Consider the following 20,333-nt stretch of genomic DNA (forward strand, 5'->3'; position numbering starts at 1 on the left):
CAAAAAAGCCAGCGCCATCAGCAGTTTTTCCCTAGCCTAATATAGAAATTTAATGGAATTACCACTGCTGAGTGGAACATACCAGCACTGACCTACTCCTCTTTACTCAGCATCTCCTTCCCCATAGCATCTCCTTCCTCAGATGAGCACCATGCTGAGCCACTTATAACAAAGGAGATGCACTCTTTCTCCTTTGGGGAGCCAGGAGGTGGGGTCCTTTTCCCAGGCCATTTTTTCCTCCTAAGCCACGCCTCCTGGAACTCTTATACAAAACATACAAAATTTAACAAATAGATCAACTACTTACAACTGCTTTCTAAAGAGTAATTCCCTCTACCCCTTAAATTGTTACACAAGTACAGACTACAAAAACATCCCTTGAGTAGGCCTTCAAGGCTTTTTTTGGAATTCACACTCACTTAAGATGAAGTAGTATAGAAGGACTTTTCCATGTTTCATCTATATCAAAATTATTATAAAATCTCCCCACCACAGACACTCCTATTGCAGTGTCCCACTGAACGCTGAACATTTTACAACATACCAAGGTTTCCAATAGGAAAGAACCTTTTTAAATCCCGGGTATGAGCTAAAAAATATCATATGGATCAGAACTGAGTTAATACATTATTTTTTATTAGGTACATTGATCACTGTTTTTCCACGTGCATGTCCTTCTTCCACTTTCTGGAAAGCCTTGGGAACATCAGCAAATGAGAAGACTTGATCAATAACTGGATGGATCTATAGGGAGAGAAAAAATAGTTACCCTGTGTACTACACTGCACAGCTCATAAAATCAGTAAACCCTGTCAGTGACTTGGCACCTGAACTGCACCTCAGAAGGCCTATAATCTCTCTCAGGGCCAAACTAGACATTACAGTGTCCATGGACCTGGCCTGTGAATGGCAACTCCACAGTCGTCTCAGCAACTGGGTGAGGGTGGGAAAGGAGTTTGCCCGGTCTCACCATGCTGGGTATCAAGCATCCATGGGTCTGCTCTGTAGATGCTGCAATGTCTAGTGTGGCGTTCAGTGTAACTGAGGTAAGGGGCAAGCTGTCAGTAATGGCTCGCTTTACTGGAAAACTAGACAAGACCAGATAGATTCTGCCCAAATCAAGCACTTGTTTTTCAAATAAATACAGAGAGCCTGTGGCTTTTGTTCTGCTGCTGTTCTTTAGTGTCAAATCAAAGGTCACAGCAACATAAAAAATGTCCAACTGGGTGAACAAAATAGACTAAAGGCCAGTATGTACAAACTACACCATGTTTATCAAGAAACTTCAAAATCTGAAAAACCATAGCAAATCTTGCCACTCTATACAGCCCAAGAAATCACTCTTTACAGAATCATTAAAAATTCAGTGTAAAAGAGATGTGGCCTCAACAAGATTGATGCCAGGAAATCCTCCATGGAGAAGAAGTTCCATGATTCGAGAGCCAGTGTGATGTAGTGGTTAAGAGCTGTGAACTCTAATCTGGTGAACTTGATTTGTTTCCCCACTCCACATGAAGCCAGCTGGGTGACCTTGGGCTTCACAGTTCTCTAAGAAATCTTTCAGCCCCACCTACCTCACAAGGTGTCTGTTGTGGTGAGAGAGCTCTAAGAGAGCAGTGACTAGCCCAAGGTCACCCAGCTGGCTTCATGGGGAGGAGTGGGGAAACCAACCCGGTTCACCAGATTTGCCTCCGCCGCTCATGTGGAGGAGTGGGGGATCAAACCCGGTTCTCCAGATTAGAGTCCATTGCTCCAAACCACTGCTCTTAACCGCTATACCCCGTTGGCTCTCAGGAAATAATGTGCTTCCTGTACTTGACTCGTGCAAATACCCTTCCAGCTGTGGTTTGTGCAAGCTGAAGCTTCTGAACAGCCTTCATGGCAGACACATAAAACATAATCTAGCATGGATGTGATCAGAGCATCAACAGCTGTGGCCAGAATGTTTCCCTCAAGGAAGGGGTTACAACCGGTGATGGCTAAATGCCACCAAGGGGATCTGTGCTTCCGTCACAAATCTAACAGCAATCCCAAATCAGACTCCTCTTGTGTCGTCATTCTAGTTTAGTATACATTCCTGGTGGCCTTGAACTGATGCTGCCATTTTAGTTTTATTTAATTGGTTTCCCTGTTAAATGGTCTTATCCTGCTATTAGTGATTTGTACTTTTTTTGTCTTCTATTAGCTCTTGTTTCTTCTTGTAATTGATTTTAACGGACTTTTGGAAGCTGCCCTGGGTGTGAAAACTGAAAGTGCAGGGTATGTTTTTAATAAAAAACATGTTACTAGATTAGGAATAGTTTATATCCCATTAACTAAAAGTAACCCTAATCATATTAAATTTTTATCCTACCCCCCCTTCTAAGGAGGTCAGAGTGAAATACACTCGTGTCCCTCCTTTACAAGAACCCTGTAAGGTAAGTTACACTGAATGTACTAAATGGCCCAACGTTACACTATAAAGGTCTGGTTAAGCAGAGGCCAGTTATGAAAGCCACGACTCTCCCTTAAAACCTTTACAACCCTCCTTATGCAAAGAATCTTGTAACATGAGACCATTGTCTGGAGGGCTGAATAATGGAAAGCAAATAGAATTCTATTATTATGTGGAGTGAAAACAGGTATGCATTCTAAGTATGGAGAAGTAATTTGAACACATACGTATCAATGGTTATCAGCCATGATAGCTATGCAGAAAGCTCATCTTCAGAGCCAGCCTGCTACTGAGTACTGGTTGCTGGAGAGGGGGAAAAGTAGAAGAAGGCCATTTCCCTGAAGTGCTATTTGTTGGCTTCCTAGAGCCATGAGATTGACCACTATGAACAACACAGATCTCTTTTTCTCATGCCTTGGAAACAGATGCCTTGGCATGTGCTGAACATGTGCTTTAAAAAATTCCACACTACTTCTGAACTGTCTGTTCCAACTGACGATATAGCAGACATTTTCAAACTTTAAACTATTCAGGACTAAGAATACTTGTGAGTTTTTATCACCATAGTTCACACAAGTCTTCAGTTGCCAAGCATTCACAGCATTAATGCATTTGTTCCCATCTCCTGGATTGTTTGATTTTCTGGACTCGTGATTAAAAAAAACCAAAAACCAGATTGCTTCCCTGTAACCAATGTTCTTCAAGTGGTCCATCAGTGTGACACAGAAACCACAAAGAACATCTTTTCCATCATTTCTTCCTTTTGTACCCATATATATTCCTATCAAACACTTTATACAACTGACAACATGTGCTTTATCTCATGAAAGCTGAAAATAATAAATCTGCTAGTGTTTATGCTGTCATAATAGGTAAGTTTGACTTCAAATTTCCAGCAAGGGCCCTCCTACATAATACTTTCACAAACTAGTGGAATGTAGTTTGAGGGCTGACCAAGAAGCCAGGTTGTGCTATTGTTATTCAAGGCCCCGCTGCTATGCCAATAAGCTCAATATGCTGCCATCATAATTCAGAACCTAGACTGTTTTTAAAAATGCGATGTCATTCATAGAACTGATCTCTAGGGGGCATCCTTTCACTGTTCTGTGACGCTCCTTTGAAAAACAAGCGCAGTAGCACATTTAGGGAGCCCTGACCTTAACCTGAGATCATTATAAAAGGCTGCAGCAAAAGGCTCACCGGCCACATTGTTGCAAACCTCTGATCCGACTGGATTGCTGGCTTTCAGCAATGCAGGAAAATGACATTAATGTTAAATTGATGATCGCAGCAGACTGCCGCACTGAACACTTTATCTGGCCAACTGATCCAGACTCATTGTTCCAATAAACCTGAAAAGGGCTGACCGTGTCCCCAGTACAATATGTCATCCACTGTTTACTGCAATCAACCCGACTAAGACAATACCCCCATCCTGTGCACAGGCGGACAGTCAGGCAACGCATTCAGCAAATCGTGATGTGACAGTAACTGGAGATTAACGGGACAATGGAAGTCCGATCTGTTTACAACTACGCATCAGTCCTCTAGCCACCAAACCCTTGTTGGTTCAGGGAAAAAGGGATTAAAATGATGAAGGGCTGGGGAGGGAAAGGATTACACACACTGGCACAGAACTGCTAGTCTGAAAAAAAGTACTGAGGTCGGTTTCCCGGTTATGTGTATTTTGCAGTTGTCAGTTTTTAGCAACAATGCGCTATGAACCATTTCAATTCATTTCTAATAGAGCTTTAAAAAAAAAAAAGCAAGTGAAATTAAGAAGGAAAGCATCTGGTAAGAGACAGAAAAAGCATGTGCGAGTGTGACTTTTCTGCAAAGAACACTGAGTTGGTGCAACCAAATTAATTCAACTAATGCTGCAGTTCAAGGTGATGATCAGCACCAGGGATTTCATACTGTCTTTAGAACTATATCATACTTTCAGGATCATAGTCCAGCACACTAATAAATATTTTAATTGATGAATAATACAGGTAAGAGGCAGAAGATGAGAGTGTGGCTTGCCTCTGATGCATGTTTTGAAAGAATAATGCCTTTTTGAAGGATACCTGTAAACAACACATCTTATCTCCTTTAAAATGGAACCAAAGGAAGAAGTCTGGTTTCAGATAGTGAAACCAAGAGGGGGTTGAAGGGTTAAATAACTCTCCCTTCCTTGCACAACCCCAGGGCAAAATGAAGAATCAAGAGCTTGCAATTTGCATTTTATGGAAGAAACAGAAGCATGATCCTGAGATGAGATCTGAACCAGGGATTCCCAGACCATCCTCTTAGCTATTATGCCAAACCACCTCAATGTATGAAGCTGCAATACAGATCTAGTTTTAGATTTCACAGGATGAGAAGTGCATGAAATCAAGAAGGAATACATTTTGAAAAATGAAGGGCCATTTGTCCCCAAAATCTGAGCTATTTGTTAATTTCAATTAACATCACACACCATCACTGGACAGGGCACCCACAATTCTCTTGCTAGGGTGCAAGAAGGAAAGCAGAAAAAACGACCTACTTTTCTCTCAAGTATATTAATTTCTGGAATCAATGAGCAAGCCAAGCTATCTTCAGAGCCTGACTTATATCCTCTCTTGCACAGTATTCCCACATGCAGCCAATGCCGCCGTGGTGCATTACAACTGGCAAAATGTTCCTGCCATGAGAAGCCTCAACTTTCGGAAGAACTGTTTGCAGGCAAGCGGATACTGGAGATTGCTTAGCGAAACATTCCCTAATGTTAGCAGCTTGTCTAGTTGGTTTTATTTGACTAGTGCTGTGAAACACCAGATAAACAAGTAGTTTATGTCTCTCTTCTTTTCACAATACTCTTTTACGCAGGCAGACATTTTTTCCCCTTAATGGGCATCCCTCCTTGCCTCACTTTATCTATTTCGTATTTATTATTCCTCTGGGATCCAAACTGCAACTACTGCCCCTTTCCCATATTTCTGAAGTCAGCACCAAATTCTCACTAAACCTGTTGTTAGGACAAGCTGACTACTGCAGAAAATGTATGAAGTATGCATCTGTTTGTACCATTAAATGAAACTAGCTTTTGAAAGTGTGTGTGTTTGTGTGTATAAACAGTTTTCAACAGAAAGGCCCCCCTATTTCAAGTAGGACAGGAGCCAGGTTTACAGTGACAAGCCAATGTAAAAACAAGGATATGGGTGTGTTTTTCCCCAGAATACTGAACTGCTGCGTTATCCCTGACAAGATATCCAAGTTTTAGCCTGACACTATGCAGGCACTACAATGACACTGTAAAGAGAAAAGAGATTCTTCAGTCAAGTTTTGGAAGCTATTTCCTGCACAACTGAGAATATAGGTGGTTCACAAATGGGGACAGGCTTCTGTGCAGCAGCAATGGCCCTGTAGTTTCCCTGCCTTGGCCAGAAACCCAGCAGCACCCACCCACCGTCTCCAAATTATTGGGTCTTTTCTATTTGTTTAAATGGCAATTAAACATAATTATAATGATATGATGTGACAGATGGTTGTATCAGCTTCTCTGAATTCTCAATTTTCATTTAAATAAAACCTCTAGCCCCTGTCATTGGGAAGATATGCTGTTCCTCATTTCTCTGCAACGAAAGAGGCTGGACACATTTTTAAAAAACAAAAGCTGGGAATTCAGAGATCCTGGTACACAGATTGTATGACACTCAATTTAGAAGTAGAAGTACCGTGGCAAACAGTGGTAAGCTGTAGTACTGCAGTCCAAGCTCTGCTCACGACCTGAGTTCAATCCTGACAGAAGTCGATTTTAGGTAGCTGGCTCAAGGTTGACTCAGCCTTCCATCCTTCCAAGGTTGGTAAAATGAGTAACCAACTTGATGGGGATAAAGTGTAGATGACTGGGGAAGACAATGGCAAACCACCCCGTAAACATAGTCTGTCTAGTAAATGTCAGGATGTGACATCATCCCATGGGTCAGGAATGACCCAATGCTTACCTTTAGAAGAAGTATCACCCTCTGATGGCAAGGGAAGGAAGTAGCCACAGAAGGTATAGGGTTAGGGAAAATCTGAACACACCCACATGGAAAGCAGGTGTGAGAAAGATTGGAGAAAAGCCAGGGAACCCTGAGAGGTAAATGAACGCACCACAATGACATGAACACACCACAGTGCTGTGGGGAAGCAGGAAAAAACATGCTTTACAACAGCATAGAACCTGGGACAAAAAACCCATGTGGAAACAGACCTACAGACTTTTAACTCCAGATTTAAGTCAGCTTTATATCATATCCTTTATAAGTCCTCAAATGGGAGAAAAGCAGGGTAAAATATTAACATGAATTAATCTGCCCATTTCTGTCTGCTTGAATTTTGTGGGCCGTGTTTTTCACAGCACAAGATGCCCCAGATTTATATCCTGACGTAACAGCTTGTAAACATTTGTCATTAACTTTGTTTGCTGGAGGCCAAATATTTGTGTCTAAAAGATGGACACAAATAAAAAGGTCTGGTTTAGAGTGGCCGTGCAAGGCCTTCATTCTACGGAAATCTAAAGAAAATGATGAGAAGCATAAAAACACTGGAAAGAAAAAAGACTTTGAGGCCTAGTCTCTGTAAAGAAAGAATCAAAACCTATGCAAACACTTCTATACTCTTTGTTAATCTTATAACAAAAGAAGTACCAGGTATCCACAAACATAAGAAGGGAATTTAAATAGTATTAGCATTCAGCTGTCCAGAGACTTACGCAGATGACTGAAAGCCACACCCTTACTCTATTGCATACACAGAATCTTCCCAAGCACATCTGATTTCAATATCAACAAGCCAAGGCTGCCTAAGACTCAAAACAAATAACGATCAGGAGCTTTCAGCATTCTCATTTTCTCAAAGGGTTACACAGAATTGTGTGCGGGTTCATTTGAGGGCAGCAGTTTTGCTATTATTGCCAAAAAGAAGCTGCAGAAGTCCAGTAAAATGGTCAACTGTTGTATCTAGGAGTATTTCCAGGTTAGTCTTTTCCCTTGCAGCAAATCCTATCAAATGTGACACTACAACACAGTCAGAACTAGAAGCTCAGCTTTACTCTGTGTATTGTGGCAAACAAAGCCGAGGAAGTCATTCTGTACACCCTGAACAGATGAGTCAAGATACAAAGAGGCAGAATAGAAGACAACATGAGCATCCAAGATTAGGATCTTCTTAGGGTCAAGAGAGATGGCAAAGGCCGTTGCCCCAGCGCAGCATTTCTCAATCACCTGAACTGATACATTTGAAGGACAAAACTAGGAAAGCGAAAGAATAGCACCCTTTCAACCTTGTCCTGTAAACGACCACAAAAACCAAGAGCCCTACCCAGAAATCCAAAGACAAGAAGAAGAGAACGTTGAACAACTTAAAATTGTTGAACTTTTAGTTTGTTACTATGAATAACACTTAGTTCTTAACTTAGAATAAAAAGTTTTAACCAAAGCATCTTGTTCTTCGGCAACAGAACATACAATTAGCAATTCAGACATACATACCTTCCCTGCATCAACAAGACTAGCTATTTCATCCAGATATGGACCACTTGGTGCAAAAAATGCCCACCGGTAATGGATCCCTTTACAAAGATGCTGTGAGAGACCAAGCACATATACAGCATTAATACAGAAGTGTAGCCCCAAAAAAGCATAAACTTACAAACGTACTAGAATATGATTACCTGAATATGACAAAGGGAAGAAATATAAACCATCTGGGCTTTCCAACATACCTTTACAGCCTTTGTACCAATAGTCATTCCGGTCTGTAACATCCCATCAGCTACACCAAGTCTATCCACATTCACTAAGAAGGGTGTTACTAGAGAGACATATGTGGCCCCTGACCACTTTTTCAGAAGCCCAGGGGCCCATTCCTCAGTAGATCCACCAATGTTATCTAGGATGAAATCAAATCTGAACAAAGAAAAATGCACAAAAACAATTGGAATAAATGAAACATTAAAACGTCAAAGGAGGGGGTCACTGAACAAGGGTGCTTTCCACACAGGAACAGGCTTGCATGGCTGCCCCGCTGCTGGTGCAGCTGCTGATCAAGCACCAGAGCAACGGTGCTTTCACTTGACAGCTTTCCGGCAGTTTCCCTGTCCCAATCCCTGTCCCCCAGCAGCAGCCACCCACTCTTCCCCTGGGCCACCAGGGCTTTTGCATTAAAAAAACCAGGCACTAGAACAGGGGTGGGGAACCTTTTTTCCGCCAAGGGCCATTTGGATATTTATAACATCATTCGCGGGCCATACAAAGTTATCAACTTAAAAATTAGTCGACCAAGCCCCAGGCAGGCAGCTGCCCCAGATGACCCCCGGGTGCGGGCAAGCAGGCAGGCATCCAACCGGTGGCGCACTCGCCCACCTGGTGGCACAGGATGGTCTGTTGCACCAGCTGGGCGTAGCCAGATTTACTCCTGCACCGCATGATTTGCAGATTTATTCCTGCACCGGATTTGCTCCTGCTCCGCATGGTCAGGGCTGGATTCTACAGCCGGCTCCTGCTACCTCTGCCTGCAGGGGTGAAATGAGGACACACTGGCTAAGAACTCCCCCCACCCGCCACACATTCTGGCCCTGCCTCCTTTAAACACTCCATTGTTGCCACTTTCGCCCCCAGCCCTCTTGTAGTACAGAGGGAATACGTTTCTCCATGGCCCGGGTGAGAAAGGCTTAACACAGTTTCTTGGGCGGTCCTAGCAGCTCCATAGCTAATGATTCTTCTGCAAGGGGGAAAAAAGGTTCCTTTTCTCAGCAAAACAAACTCACATCCGCCTCGAATAGAGGCTATTCCTGTCCGCGGGAGGGGGCGGATCACCAGTCTTAGATCCTTCTGAGATAGAGATCTGCCAGAACCCACGAAGGATCAGATCAAATGATTTTGCAGGCCTTAAACGGCCCCCGGGCCTGACGTTCCCCACTCCTGCACTAGAATATCATTATATTGATATAACATTATACCAATAGGTATACTAAGTTCTCTTAATTCCTAGCTTTCGTTTTTTTAAAGTCTCGAGTACTTTCCACAGCATTTGCATCAGTAGCACAAGCAAGAAAAAAGCAGGCTAAGGTCGAGCCGGACAAAATAAGATAAACCAATGATTAAGATTTTGAGAGAGCTCAGATCCATCTTCATCTTCCTTCAATGTAGTCACGGGAAGAGAGAGATTTTGGAGGAATTAAATCTCCCTGCTGAGCCATTTCACATACAGAAATCCCTTTCTCTCTGAGTTGCTATTATGTCCCAGTATAGATATAAGATAGGCAACCTCTAGTTCACATGTAAAGAAAGGGGGCAGAGTGCCTACATTTAAAGAAAAACAGAGGACACAGGCAATGCAAGCTAGACTTAGCCCTCTGCTTTGTTTCTTTCATACCCTTCTTCTGGTGTGTGTTTCTGTTTGCACAAGATCTTGTACAACCCATTTCTGGGCACCATAATATACAGCGAAAAAAGTGCCAGGTGGTGCACAAGATCTTGTGCAAGCGGAAATGTGTTACGTCCATTTATGATTCCATTTGTATGTCACTGGATCCAAGCCATGATATTAAGCATTTCTAGTGCACTTCTACAGAGCAAACTAAGCACATTTATTTAGAAGTGTCCTAATGAGATTAATTAGACTTACTTCCTAGTTAGCAGAGAAGAATAGGATTGCAGCCTTCATGCAAAAGTGCTTAACATTGCCTATTCATTCAGCCATGCTATAGTTTTGTGAGATGGGGCTATTCACAACCTACGTTATCAATGCAGAAGAGACAGAAATAAGCGACCTGCACACAAAGACACCCAGAGTGTTCGTGGTTGACTTCGGTTTGAGGCCAAGGCTATGTAACATTCAACAGCATTCATACATACGGTGGCAAAGCTTTCAGCTGTTCTTCTACATTTCCAGATTTATAATCAACGACATCGTCCGCACCAAGACGTTGCACTAATTTACTGGCATCCTGAGAACAAACTGCAGTCACATGAGCGCCCCAGGCTTTCATCAGCTAAGGAGAACACACAAGACCAAACAAAAACAAAACAAAATTCCTCGGATTAAAACTTTGCTTTCTACCAATTCCACCAAGATTAATATTGTCTGACTCAAGGCTGCATCCACACCCCATCATATGCTGAACTATAGCAATCACTCCCAAATAGATGGTACAAAGGGCATTTAATATTAATGGGGATCCCTGTAAGCCACAGAGAGAGTACCACTACTCTCTCACGTCCTCTCCCTTACTTTATGGGGAAAGGGGGGAAAACATACACCAGCTGGAACTCCTTAGAGGAAGGGCAGGATAAAAATCGGTAGTTACCTTGTTTCAGGGGTGGCCTCCATATGCTTTATACTTTCCTCTAAGGAAAAGCGCTCCAACCCCTTGTCATTTTGGTTGTCCCTTTCCTGCACTTTTTCCAAGCTCTGGTGAGGGCCCTATTGAGATGAGGAGGCCAGAAAAGCACACGGCATCCCATGGCTGACTCTCAGCCCTACTTTTGCACCTGCCCAAATAAAAGGCGGTGCTAGCTTTTACAACACCAATAATGAAAGAAGCAATCAGACGCAGCACATTTTACTCTTGTATACATTTTTCTAAGCGGCAACATTTTATCCATTCTTTCATAGAATGCTATTCTGCACTGATTCCCAATGGGAGGAATGAGGAAACATTCCCAACACACACACACAGAACTATTAATACCTTGGGGTTGACTGACAAGAACTGAGCAATGTATTGCCCCAATTTAATTAACACAAAATTTCATGAATTTAAAGGAAAGTATCTAACAATATCTAAAATGTAATCATGTCTAACATGTTTGCTCCTTGGGGTATATTTCCATACCAAGAATGTAATCTGATGTGAATATTTATCAGGAAGGGTCCTCAGTTTGTCATGAAGGGCCAACACCTCTCCAGAGCACTTTAGAGGGCTTTCCTGAAGCAATGTTTAATGGAAAAAACTCAAGGTGTATTTTTCCTACCCCAATACATGGGCTAGGGTTTAAAAACTACCCCCATGGCAAAGTGAATAGATTTCTGGGTGATTTTTTTTTTGTACCGCAGGCACTTTTTTTTGTTTACAGAAAGAAAACTGTGCTAACTGGCTGTGCTTTGGGGATACTGTCACTTGCAGTTAATAGTGTCCTAGGAGGAAAATGCTCTAGGATCACTTTTCTCTGCATTCTGCTATTTTAGGTACTAGATAGGGCCAATGTGTATGAAGGTAAGAGGAGTCATCACCATCCTATGTCATATATTTATACCAGATTTTCTCCAAGACGTTCAGGGGAGCACACAAGCTTCACTTTTCCTTCATCCTCAAAAACTCAAAGTTTAATTATGCTGAGAGAGAACATTATTCATCCATTATTCATCCAGTGAACTTTGTGGCCAAAGAGGATTTTAAGCCAGTTCTTCTCAGCCCTTTTCCAGCACTCCAATTATTATATCGCACTGCCTCTTTGGACTATCCCATGCACACTTATTTGTGAGTGTAACTCACTTCTCAGTAAACATACTTACTTGTGCCATGTATAATTCACTACAAGCAACAAGTAAAATCATGATCATGTTACAAAGTAGGATGCGAACAGTTCATGGATTAACAGTGCTGTACCAAAGGGAAGATGACTGGGGAAGGCACTGGAAAACCACCCTGTAAACAAAGTCTGCCTAGTAAACGTCAGGATATGACATCACTCCATGGGTCAGGAATGACCAGGTTGCTTGCACAGGGGACCTTTACCAAAGGCAGTCTGATATTATCTGTATTTTCTTGAAAATAAATCTCAGTGAGTTCTCCAAAGCAGCCATGCATAGAATTTCAGACTAAGCTTATTTTCCAAAACTCTCAAAATCACAGCCGGGACAAGGGGGTGCCTATAAAACATATAGTAACTTATATTTACCTGTATAGCGAAGGTACCTACACCACCCGATGCACCAAAGATCAATATCCTGTGAAGCATAAGCAATTCCAGTTATATTAGCAGATTAATTCACAATATGTTTCTACACCAACTGATTAAGTTTAACTGATGAAGACTATATTGTACACAATGAGCTCCTCATGGTTCTATCTATTAAAAAAAGCTAGAAATCCAAAACAAGGAAATGACATAAGAACATCAGAAAAGCCATGCTGCTATTGTAAATCAATTTGAAAATAATAAAAAAAAAATTAAGAAAAAGAAAAGCCATGCTGGATCAGATCAAGGTCCATCAGGTCCAGCAGTCTGTTCACACAATGGCTAACCAGGTACCTCTAGGAAGCCCACAAACAAGACAACTGCAGCACCATTATCCTGCCTGTGTTCCACAGCACCTAATAGTCATGCTCCCTGGAGAGGATCGGTATGCATCATGACTAGTAGCCATTTTTACTAGTAGCCATGAATAGCCCTCTCCTCCATGAATAGGTCCACTTCCCTCTTAAAGCCTTCCAAGTTGGCAGCCATCACCACATCCTGGGGCAGGGAGTGCCACAGTTTAACTATGCGTTGTGTGAAGAAATATTTCCTTTTGTCTGTTTTGAATCTCTCACCCTTCAGCTTCAGCAGATGACCCCATATTCTAGTATTATGATAGAGGAAGAAAAGCTTCTCCCTGTTCACACCATGGACAATTTTATAGACCTCTATCATGTCTCCTCTTACCTGCCTTTTTTCTAAGCTAAACTGCCCTAAGCATTTTAACTGTTCCTCATAGGGCAGTTGCTCTATCTCCCTGATCATTTTGGTTGCTCTTTTCTGCACCTTCTCATGTTCTGTAATATCCTTCTTTAGGTGTGGTGACCAGAACTGTATGCAGTGTTCCAAGTGTGGTCTCACCATAGATTTGTACAAGAGCAGTATGATAGCAGCAGTTTTATTCTCTATTCTTTGTCTAACTAATGGCCAACATGGAATTTGCCTTTTTCACAGTAGCTGCACACTAGGTTGACATTCTCATTGAGCTATCCACTACCACCCCAAGATCCCTTTCTTGGTCTGTCACTACCAGCATACATCCCATCAGTGTATGTGTGAAGTTGTGATTTTTTGCCCCAATATGCATCACTTTACACTTTCTCACATTGAATCTCATTTGCCATTTATTGCCCATTCCTCTAGTTTGGAGATCCTTTTGGAGCTCTTCACAAACCGTTTTTGTTTTAACCAACCTAAATGATCTGGTGTCATCTGCAAACTTGGCCACCTCACTGTTCACCCCCAACTCCAGGTCATTGATGAGCAGGTTGAAAAGCACCGGTCCCAACACAGATCCTTGAGGGACCCCACTGCTCACATCCCTCCATTGTGAGAAGTAACCATTTATTCCTACTCTCTGCCTCCTATTTTTCAGCCAGCTCTCAATCCATAAGAGGACTTGTCCTCTTATCCCATGACTGTGAAGTTTGTTTAGCAGTCTTTGGTGGGGGACTTTGTGTATTTGGATTCCCAAAAGGTTTTTGGCAATGTCCACAGGCTCATTCCTGTCCACAAATAAGGTGAACTTCATTTAGGAGAAGTAGCTAGGGTATGATGGCCAATGTTTGAACAATAGAATGGAATGATAAGAAATGTGACAAAATGGAATGATGAGAAATGTGACAAAATGTGTATTGGCATCTGCATCCTCTGTCACACACAAGCACACTCAAATACTTTCACGTCTTCTCTCTCAAAAACTGTTTGAAGAAAGCTGCTACTGAAACAGGAAGAAGCAAGGCATTCTTTCTTAGTTCTATGGCATTTCCTTTATTTAAAAGAAAATTATTCCTATCTTAAGCCATTACCAAGAATAATTCACAGTATAAGAAAGCTGACCTTGATAGCCCAGCCTAGCCCAATCACATCAGATCTCAAAAGCTAAACAGTCAGCCCTGATTAGAATTTGGATAGATGACTGCCAAGGAAGTCCAGGGCCACTACGCAGAGGTAGGCAACGGCAGATCACCTCCGAAGATCCCTTGCACTGAAAATCAGCTGCGATTTGATGAGGGGGGGGGGGAAAGTTATCACAGAAGAGCAGGCTAACAACTAGTATTTAAACCGAAACTAAATTATCCTGCTTGAATAGCCTGCTTTTCTTGCTTTTGACAGGAACTAGTCAAATTTATTTGTTTTGAGAAGTGGTGTGCCATCTTTCTGCAGCACAAAATTATTTCATTAAGTAGCAGACATCCAAAGCAGCTAAAAAATATAATGATAATTATATACACCACAAATTTATATGCTATTCCCAATCAAGAATAAGGAATTAATATATTGAAATCAGCTCCGTTAACACCTCATTACCTGCTCCTAGGAGGTTCTGTTGATACAGAACACATAAGACAAGACCCCAGAGAGATTATATCTAGGGCTAAGGGTTCCTCATCTATAAAATGGCAAAAAGAATAATGGCTGCTGGAAACATATATGACACCGAGACAGGAAGACTGTTCAGACAATTATAACAGAGGATGGTCTTTTGGTTTAACTTGTTTACTACATTTTAATAAAAACCAAAATGCATATCTCAAGGGCCAAGAAATACAAAACTGTTCAACTACATTGCACAAGTTGCAGATGTGTACATGAGGAAGGACCTTTTTTCTCTGTTACTCAAGTGCATGTAAATTGAGAAGACATTCAGGTTTTTCTTGTTTGATACAATAAACTCCAAAGATGATGCCTTGACGGCGAAAATCATAGCTTACCGTTTATTGCTGCAATTACCCTCCTTCAGACCCCCAACCTGTCTTATCGCAGACCATGCTGTTAGACCAACGTAAGGCAAGGAAGCAGCCTCCGTGTGACTGAGTGACCGGGGCTTTCGAGATATCTATACAAAAGAGCAGACATGCATCCAAGAAAGACTTTACCAAGCCTGTAGAAAGTGTTATCAGTCTCGGCAGCTGTGACATCTTAGCATCAGAAATCAGTATAACTTGCACACATGGGGAAACAATTCAGACCTTCTTCACGTCATGGCATTTTCCTTATAAAGATGTATACAGTAATAACCAAACAAAACACATCTACACTATCATATATCAAATTCACACAAGCACCTGTTTTGCCACGCATACAAGTTCAGAAGCCACCATACTAGAAAAATAGATATTATAAACTTTTGCTGATGGAGGGGGACAATTTTCACTGATTCCTCCTCTCTCTGCAGAACTCCAGCTTCCCCTCATGCTACTTGTTGGGGGTCCGCTGCTCTCAGGATCAGCAGTTCTGGGGCATTTTGTGGTGCAGCAGGAGGGGGGAGGCAAGGAAGTCCTGCTCCACTGATAAAACACCTCTTCCATCAGCAGAGATTTCCCATCGGATGCACGCTGTTCACACACACATCCACGAACAACACACATACATGTTTCCTATACATCTGTATACACTTAAGAAAAATGACATTTGAAACTCCTGGACAGTATAAATTCATAAAAATTAGAATAGTATTCAGATAACATCAGTCTTTTAAATAACAACTGACTTTGTTGCTTATAGCAAGTGAGAATTACCAACAGGCAACTAGTCTCTGAATGTCACTGCTTGGCTCTCGTGGCCTTTTCTTAAATGTCCAGAGAAATGCCAATCACTACTTTGGGGTCAGGAAGCAATTTTCCTTCAGGCCAGTTTGGCTAGGGTTCCTGGAGGATTTTTTTGTTTTGTTTTTGCCATCTTTTGGGCATGCAGCAGGGGTCACTGGGGGTGTGGGGGGGAGGTAGTTGCGAATTTCCTGCATTGTGCAGGGGGGTTGGACTACATGACCCTGGAGGTCCCTTCCAACTCTATGATTCTTTCACACTGCCAGAACTCTGCACTGCAATTGTACAAGTCCATCTGCAGAAAGCCCCCATGGCAGTAGCCAGTTCATTCTTATCCTCTCTCCCCTATAATGATAACAGCCAGGGCCGGTTCCAGATTTTGGGAGGCCCTGAGCAGGGCTTTCCCAGGACCCCCTTCCTCTCTCTTTCCCACCACCACCTCATTCCCTCCAACCTGCTTACATATCTTTTACCTGGCTGCTGCAAGACTTCCCACCGCCCATGCTCACAGCCACCTGCACCACCCACAACCTTTTTCCTGGTGGCACCAGGAAGTATGTACACTGCAAGGATCACAGATGGTAGAGTGCTAGGAAGTCAGTGAGGGCTGGGGTTGGTCACAATGGACCCTCCTAAAAGCCCTGGGCCCTGGCAGATGCCCCACCTCAGGGTATGCTGGTACCAGCTCTGATCACAGCATAATGCTGTGCTTTCCCACCTGGGGAAACTGAAGCACTCTACACTTACAGCTGTTATCTCTCCCTGGCAACCCTAATTTTAATGCTGGGAAAGAGAGAGGAAGGCAAGCAGCCATACTAGTACTGTGCAGGAGGAGAAGCAGAAAAGGAAGGCACATGGCAAACAAGGCAGGGAAGTGGACAATCACACGCTGAATAAGTACTTGCAGCTCTGCTATGGGCCTGTGTAATGTCCCTGCTTCAATTCAGGGTGATTCCAAGAGTGGAAACTCTGTGATATTTTGCATGACCAAAACAAAAAATTAGTGCAACATTGTAACATTAACTTTACATTTTTAAACACATGGTACTGTTTCTGGTGTTCTGGCATATAAATCATTTCCAAGCAACGATTTTGTTTCATTACCTCATTTCCACTTGCCACTACAAACTCTGACAAAGTGCCTTGCTTCCAGGGAGGAATGGCTGCCCATACCTAAAAAAAAGAAGGACCTCAAGGTTCAGATATCCTTTCTCAATGCTGAAGTAACAGAAGTTAGCTTTCCACAAAACTACTCACAGTGCAAGCCAAGCAAAACTACTTAGGGGTCTAAAAACCACCCATGGAATTGGTACTCAATTGTTTTCTACTAGCCACCTTTAGAGTCCAACCCCACCTGCATTATTTCTTAAAAAGGTAAAGGTCCCCTGTGCAAGCACCGGGTCATTCCTGACCCATGGGTTGACGTCACATGCCGACGTTTCCTAGGCAGACTTTGCTTTATGGGGTGGTTTGCCAGTGCCTTCCCCAGTCATCTTCCCTTTACCCCCAGCAAGCTGGGTACTCATTTTACTGACCTCGGAAGGATGGAAGGCTGAGTCAACCAAGCCAGCTATCTGAAACCAACTTCCGTTGGGATCGAACTCAGGTTGTGAGCAGAGCTTGGACTGCAGTACTGCAGCTTACCACTCTGCACCACAGGGCTCCTTGTAAACAGGACACATCAATTTACACTGGGGCAGGCAGACTTCAGATTCATCGGATAGAACCAGACATAAGAGAGGGAGTCAAGGAACTGGCTCTTCAGGCTTTTTTCTTTAACACAACTTACCACCTCACACTTAGATTTTTCTTGTAGTAGACACACTCAGAATTTAGTGAAACACTGCTTCTGACGACTTTTTGGCCCAGGAATTAGCCATGGTCAACCACTAATTCCATGACAGTGAATTATTTTTTCCTTTGTAGGTCTTAAGGAACAATAAATTGTGTCAGTACAGAGGCCTATTTTAAAGCTGGGATATGTAACTGGTCCCTGGATCAGGCAAGTGAGTGCGCAGATGATGTCAGCTTATGTATGAACACATTCTTAGGCTTGAACTTCGATAATAGTGCAATTTCAGAAGCGTTATTCCAGTCTAAAACCACTGAAATAAAAACCTTCCTTTCCCTTTCTTCCCAGTAAGTATCACAAAAGAAGCAAGACACAAAGAAGTAGGAGAGGAAATTTGCAACCTCTAGTGAGGCAACCCTGCTCTTGGCTAAAGTAGGTGCCCACTGAAGTCATTCATTTCTACTAATATGGGAAGGGGGTGTTTACAAAGCAAGTAAAACTAATTCCTGTTCCTGTCTCTCAAATCGTTTCCCATTCCAACAAAGGGGGGAAATGTATCTGGTACTTTACCTCATCTCCAGGTTTAAAATATGACACATTTAGTCCACATTCCATAACTCTGCCAGAAACATCCCGGCCAAGCGTTAGTGGAAATTCACTGCCTGAGGTTTTAATGTGCAGAGGATCTCGCTTCATTCTTAAAGCAGAAGCTCCATAGCCACCTAGCAGGAAAAAAAGAATCAGAGCAGAGCTGTTGAGTTTTCCTTTAGATTTATAAAACTTGTCCCTGTGGGTCAAATGAAACTCCCTTATACTGGTTCATCAGAGTCAGTACTGTCTATTCAGACTGGCAGCAGTTCTCCAGGGTCTCTGGTACAGATCTTTCACATTACCTACTACCTCTTCTTTTGAACTGGAGATGCCAGGGATTGAACCTGGGACCTTCTGCCTGCCAATCAGATGCACTACCACTGAGCAACAGCCCTTCATCGTTATCTTATTTAATACCCTTGTGAAGTAGGCTACCATTATTCCCATTTTATAGAAAGTAGCTACCATTATTCCCCTTTTATAGAAAGTAACTGTGTCTCTAGCAGTAACAATGAAATTAGATAACTGTTTTAAGTGAAGTTCACTTATTTATTAGAATAATATATTGCCAACATGATCCAGGAAGCCTTCGATGCAACTAAACAGTAACATAGAGATTCACAGTTTGCATTCATTTTAGTATGAATTGTAAATACAACTGTTTTAGGAAAACTGCTGAAGTTTAATATCAGGGTTAAGAATTGCACTTTTTCACTCCTGTGCTATACCATTAAGACAGACATTAAAGACAGTGACACTCCCCACCCCCTTTATATTTTAGCCACTTTTACAGCGAAGTGGACAGAAATTTCTTCTAAACTGCAAACTATATATATTTGTGTGTGCGTATTCTAAAATTTAATGAATTTTCTTGACTAGAAACAGCTACCACAAAACATTCGCAACTAGGCCAACTTAACCCCTTAAATTTTAATAAGTTGGTATGCTTTACTCTGCATGGAACTGGCCAGAAAGGAGACAGACAGACATGATATCATGTGCATGTTCACACACAATGTTCAAACCTGAATAAAAATGAAGCCTATAACAATCAGTACTTTCCACTGCGATCTCTTCTAGAACAGTCACTGTATCAGTCCACTGCAACTAACTGTCTTGTGACTCCTTCAAGACTAACCAATTTCCAGTTTGATCCCAGGAAAAGATAAGAATGCATCCAGAACTAATTCACTCTGCAGGATCAGGCTGTCAGTGTGGCATAAACTTTTGTACCAAGAGCCCAATGTAAAGTAGTCCTATGAAAGCTCATACCACAGTCAGTGCAACCCTAAACAGAGCTACACCTTTCTAAACTGAGCTTTCTAAAGATTATGTAAAATCAGATTTAGCATTGTACTTAGCGAACAGCAAAAACTGTGAAAAATAACAAAATTTAAAAACGACTTTCCAAAGTTTAAAAAAAAAACACTTCACATACATTTTCTCTGTAATTAGCACCAAAAATCTCTACATGATGGTAGTGTCACTTCTGCTGATTAACAGGAAACTTAATAGAAGCACTTACTTCGCATGTTAACATCTATGGGATTTAAACTTGCAGCATGGACTTTAATAATGACTTCATTGGGTAAGTGGATTATAGGGAGCATCATGTCATTCGTAAATCGTAGCACATCATTTTTCCCATAACGGTCAATCACCCAGGATGGCATGGTGATACATCGTTGGCAGGAGACGTGGAAATCTCTGCACGTGAGCCACTGGAGCCAAACTGTCCCTTTCCCGACGCAGGCGACTCCTGACCTTTGACAGTGCAACAAACTACGACACGCTTTCCTACCAAGCGCGTGTGCTTTGAGTAACATGATTACAAACGGAGAAGCACGTCAAAGGCTCTTCCACAGCGCAGAGGGCGACTGCACAGTTAATGACCCAGCCGTGAACGGCTCTTTTCTACCAACCACGATCAGATCAAAAACTACCACTGTTTTAACTCTACGTTATTTTCAAAAGCCACCGTGCATCATCATCAT

The 20,333-nt window shown here is 42.2% G+C and overlaps 1 protein-coding gene across 1 annotated transcript; it reads right to left on the reverse strand.

The window, feature by feature from the left end:
* Positions 1 to 619: 619 nt before the first annotated feature.
* On the reverse strand, positions 620 to 20,165 carry RTN4IP1 (reticulon 4 interacting protein 1). The gene is made up of 9 exons (XM_056856486.1): positions 19,865 to 20,165; positions 18,319 to 18,470; positions 17,061 to 17,129; positions 15,123 to 15,247; positions 12,349 to 12,397; positions 10,303 to 10,439; positions 8,169 to 8,352; positions 7,936 to 8,028; positions 620 to 744 (listed from the first exon to the last, which is right to left on the reverse strand). Exons 1-9 carry the CDS (start codon positions 20,163 to 20,165, stop codon positions 628 to 630), a joined length of 1,227 nt encoding a protein of 408 aa, XP_056712464.1. The 3' UTR covers positions 620 to 627.
* Positions 20,166 to 20,333: the final 168 nt, after the last annotated feature.

The sequence above is a fragment of the Euleptes europaea genome, chromosome 10 (genome assembly GCF_029931775.1).
Source record: "Euleptes europaea isolate rEulEur1 chromosome 10, rEulEur1.hap1, whole genome shotgun sequence".
Taxonomy (NCBI): domain Eukaryota; kingdom Metazoa; phylum Chordata; class Lepidosauria; order Squamata; family Sphaerodactylidae; genus Euleptes; species Euleptes europaea.

Coding starts and splice junctions, on each gene's coding strand:
- RTN4IP1 (XM_056856486.1), bottom strand. CDS start 20,165: ATGTTACTCAAAGCACACGCGCTTGGTAGGAAAGCGTGTCGTAGTTTG. Junction 17,130..18,318: donor ATTTTAAACCTGGAGATGAG/GTAAAGTACCAG, acceptor TCTTTTTTTTAG/GTATGGGCAGCCATTCCTCC. Junction 12,398..15,122: donor GGTAATTGCAGCAATAAACG/GTAAGCTATGAT, acceptor TATGCTTCACAG/GATATTGATCTTTGGTGCAT.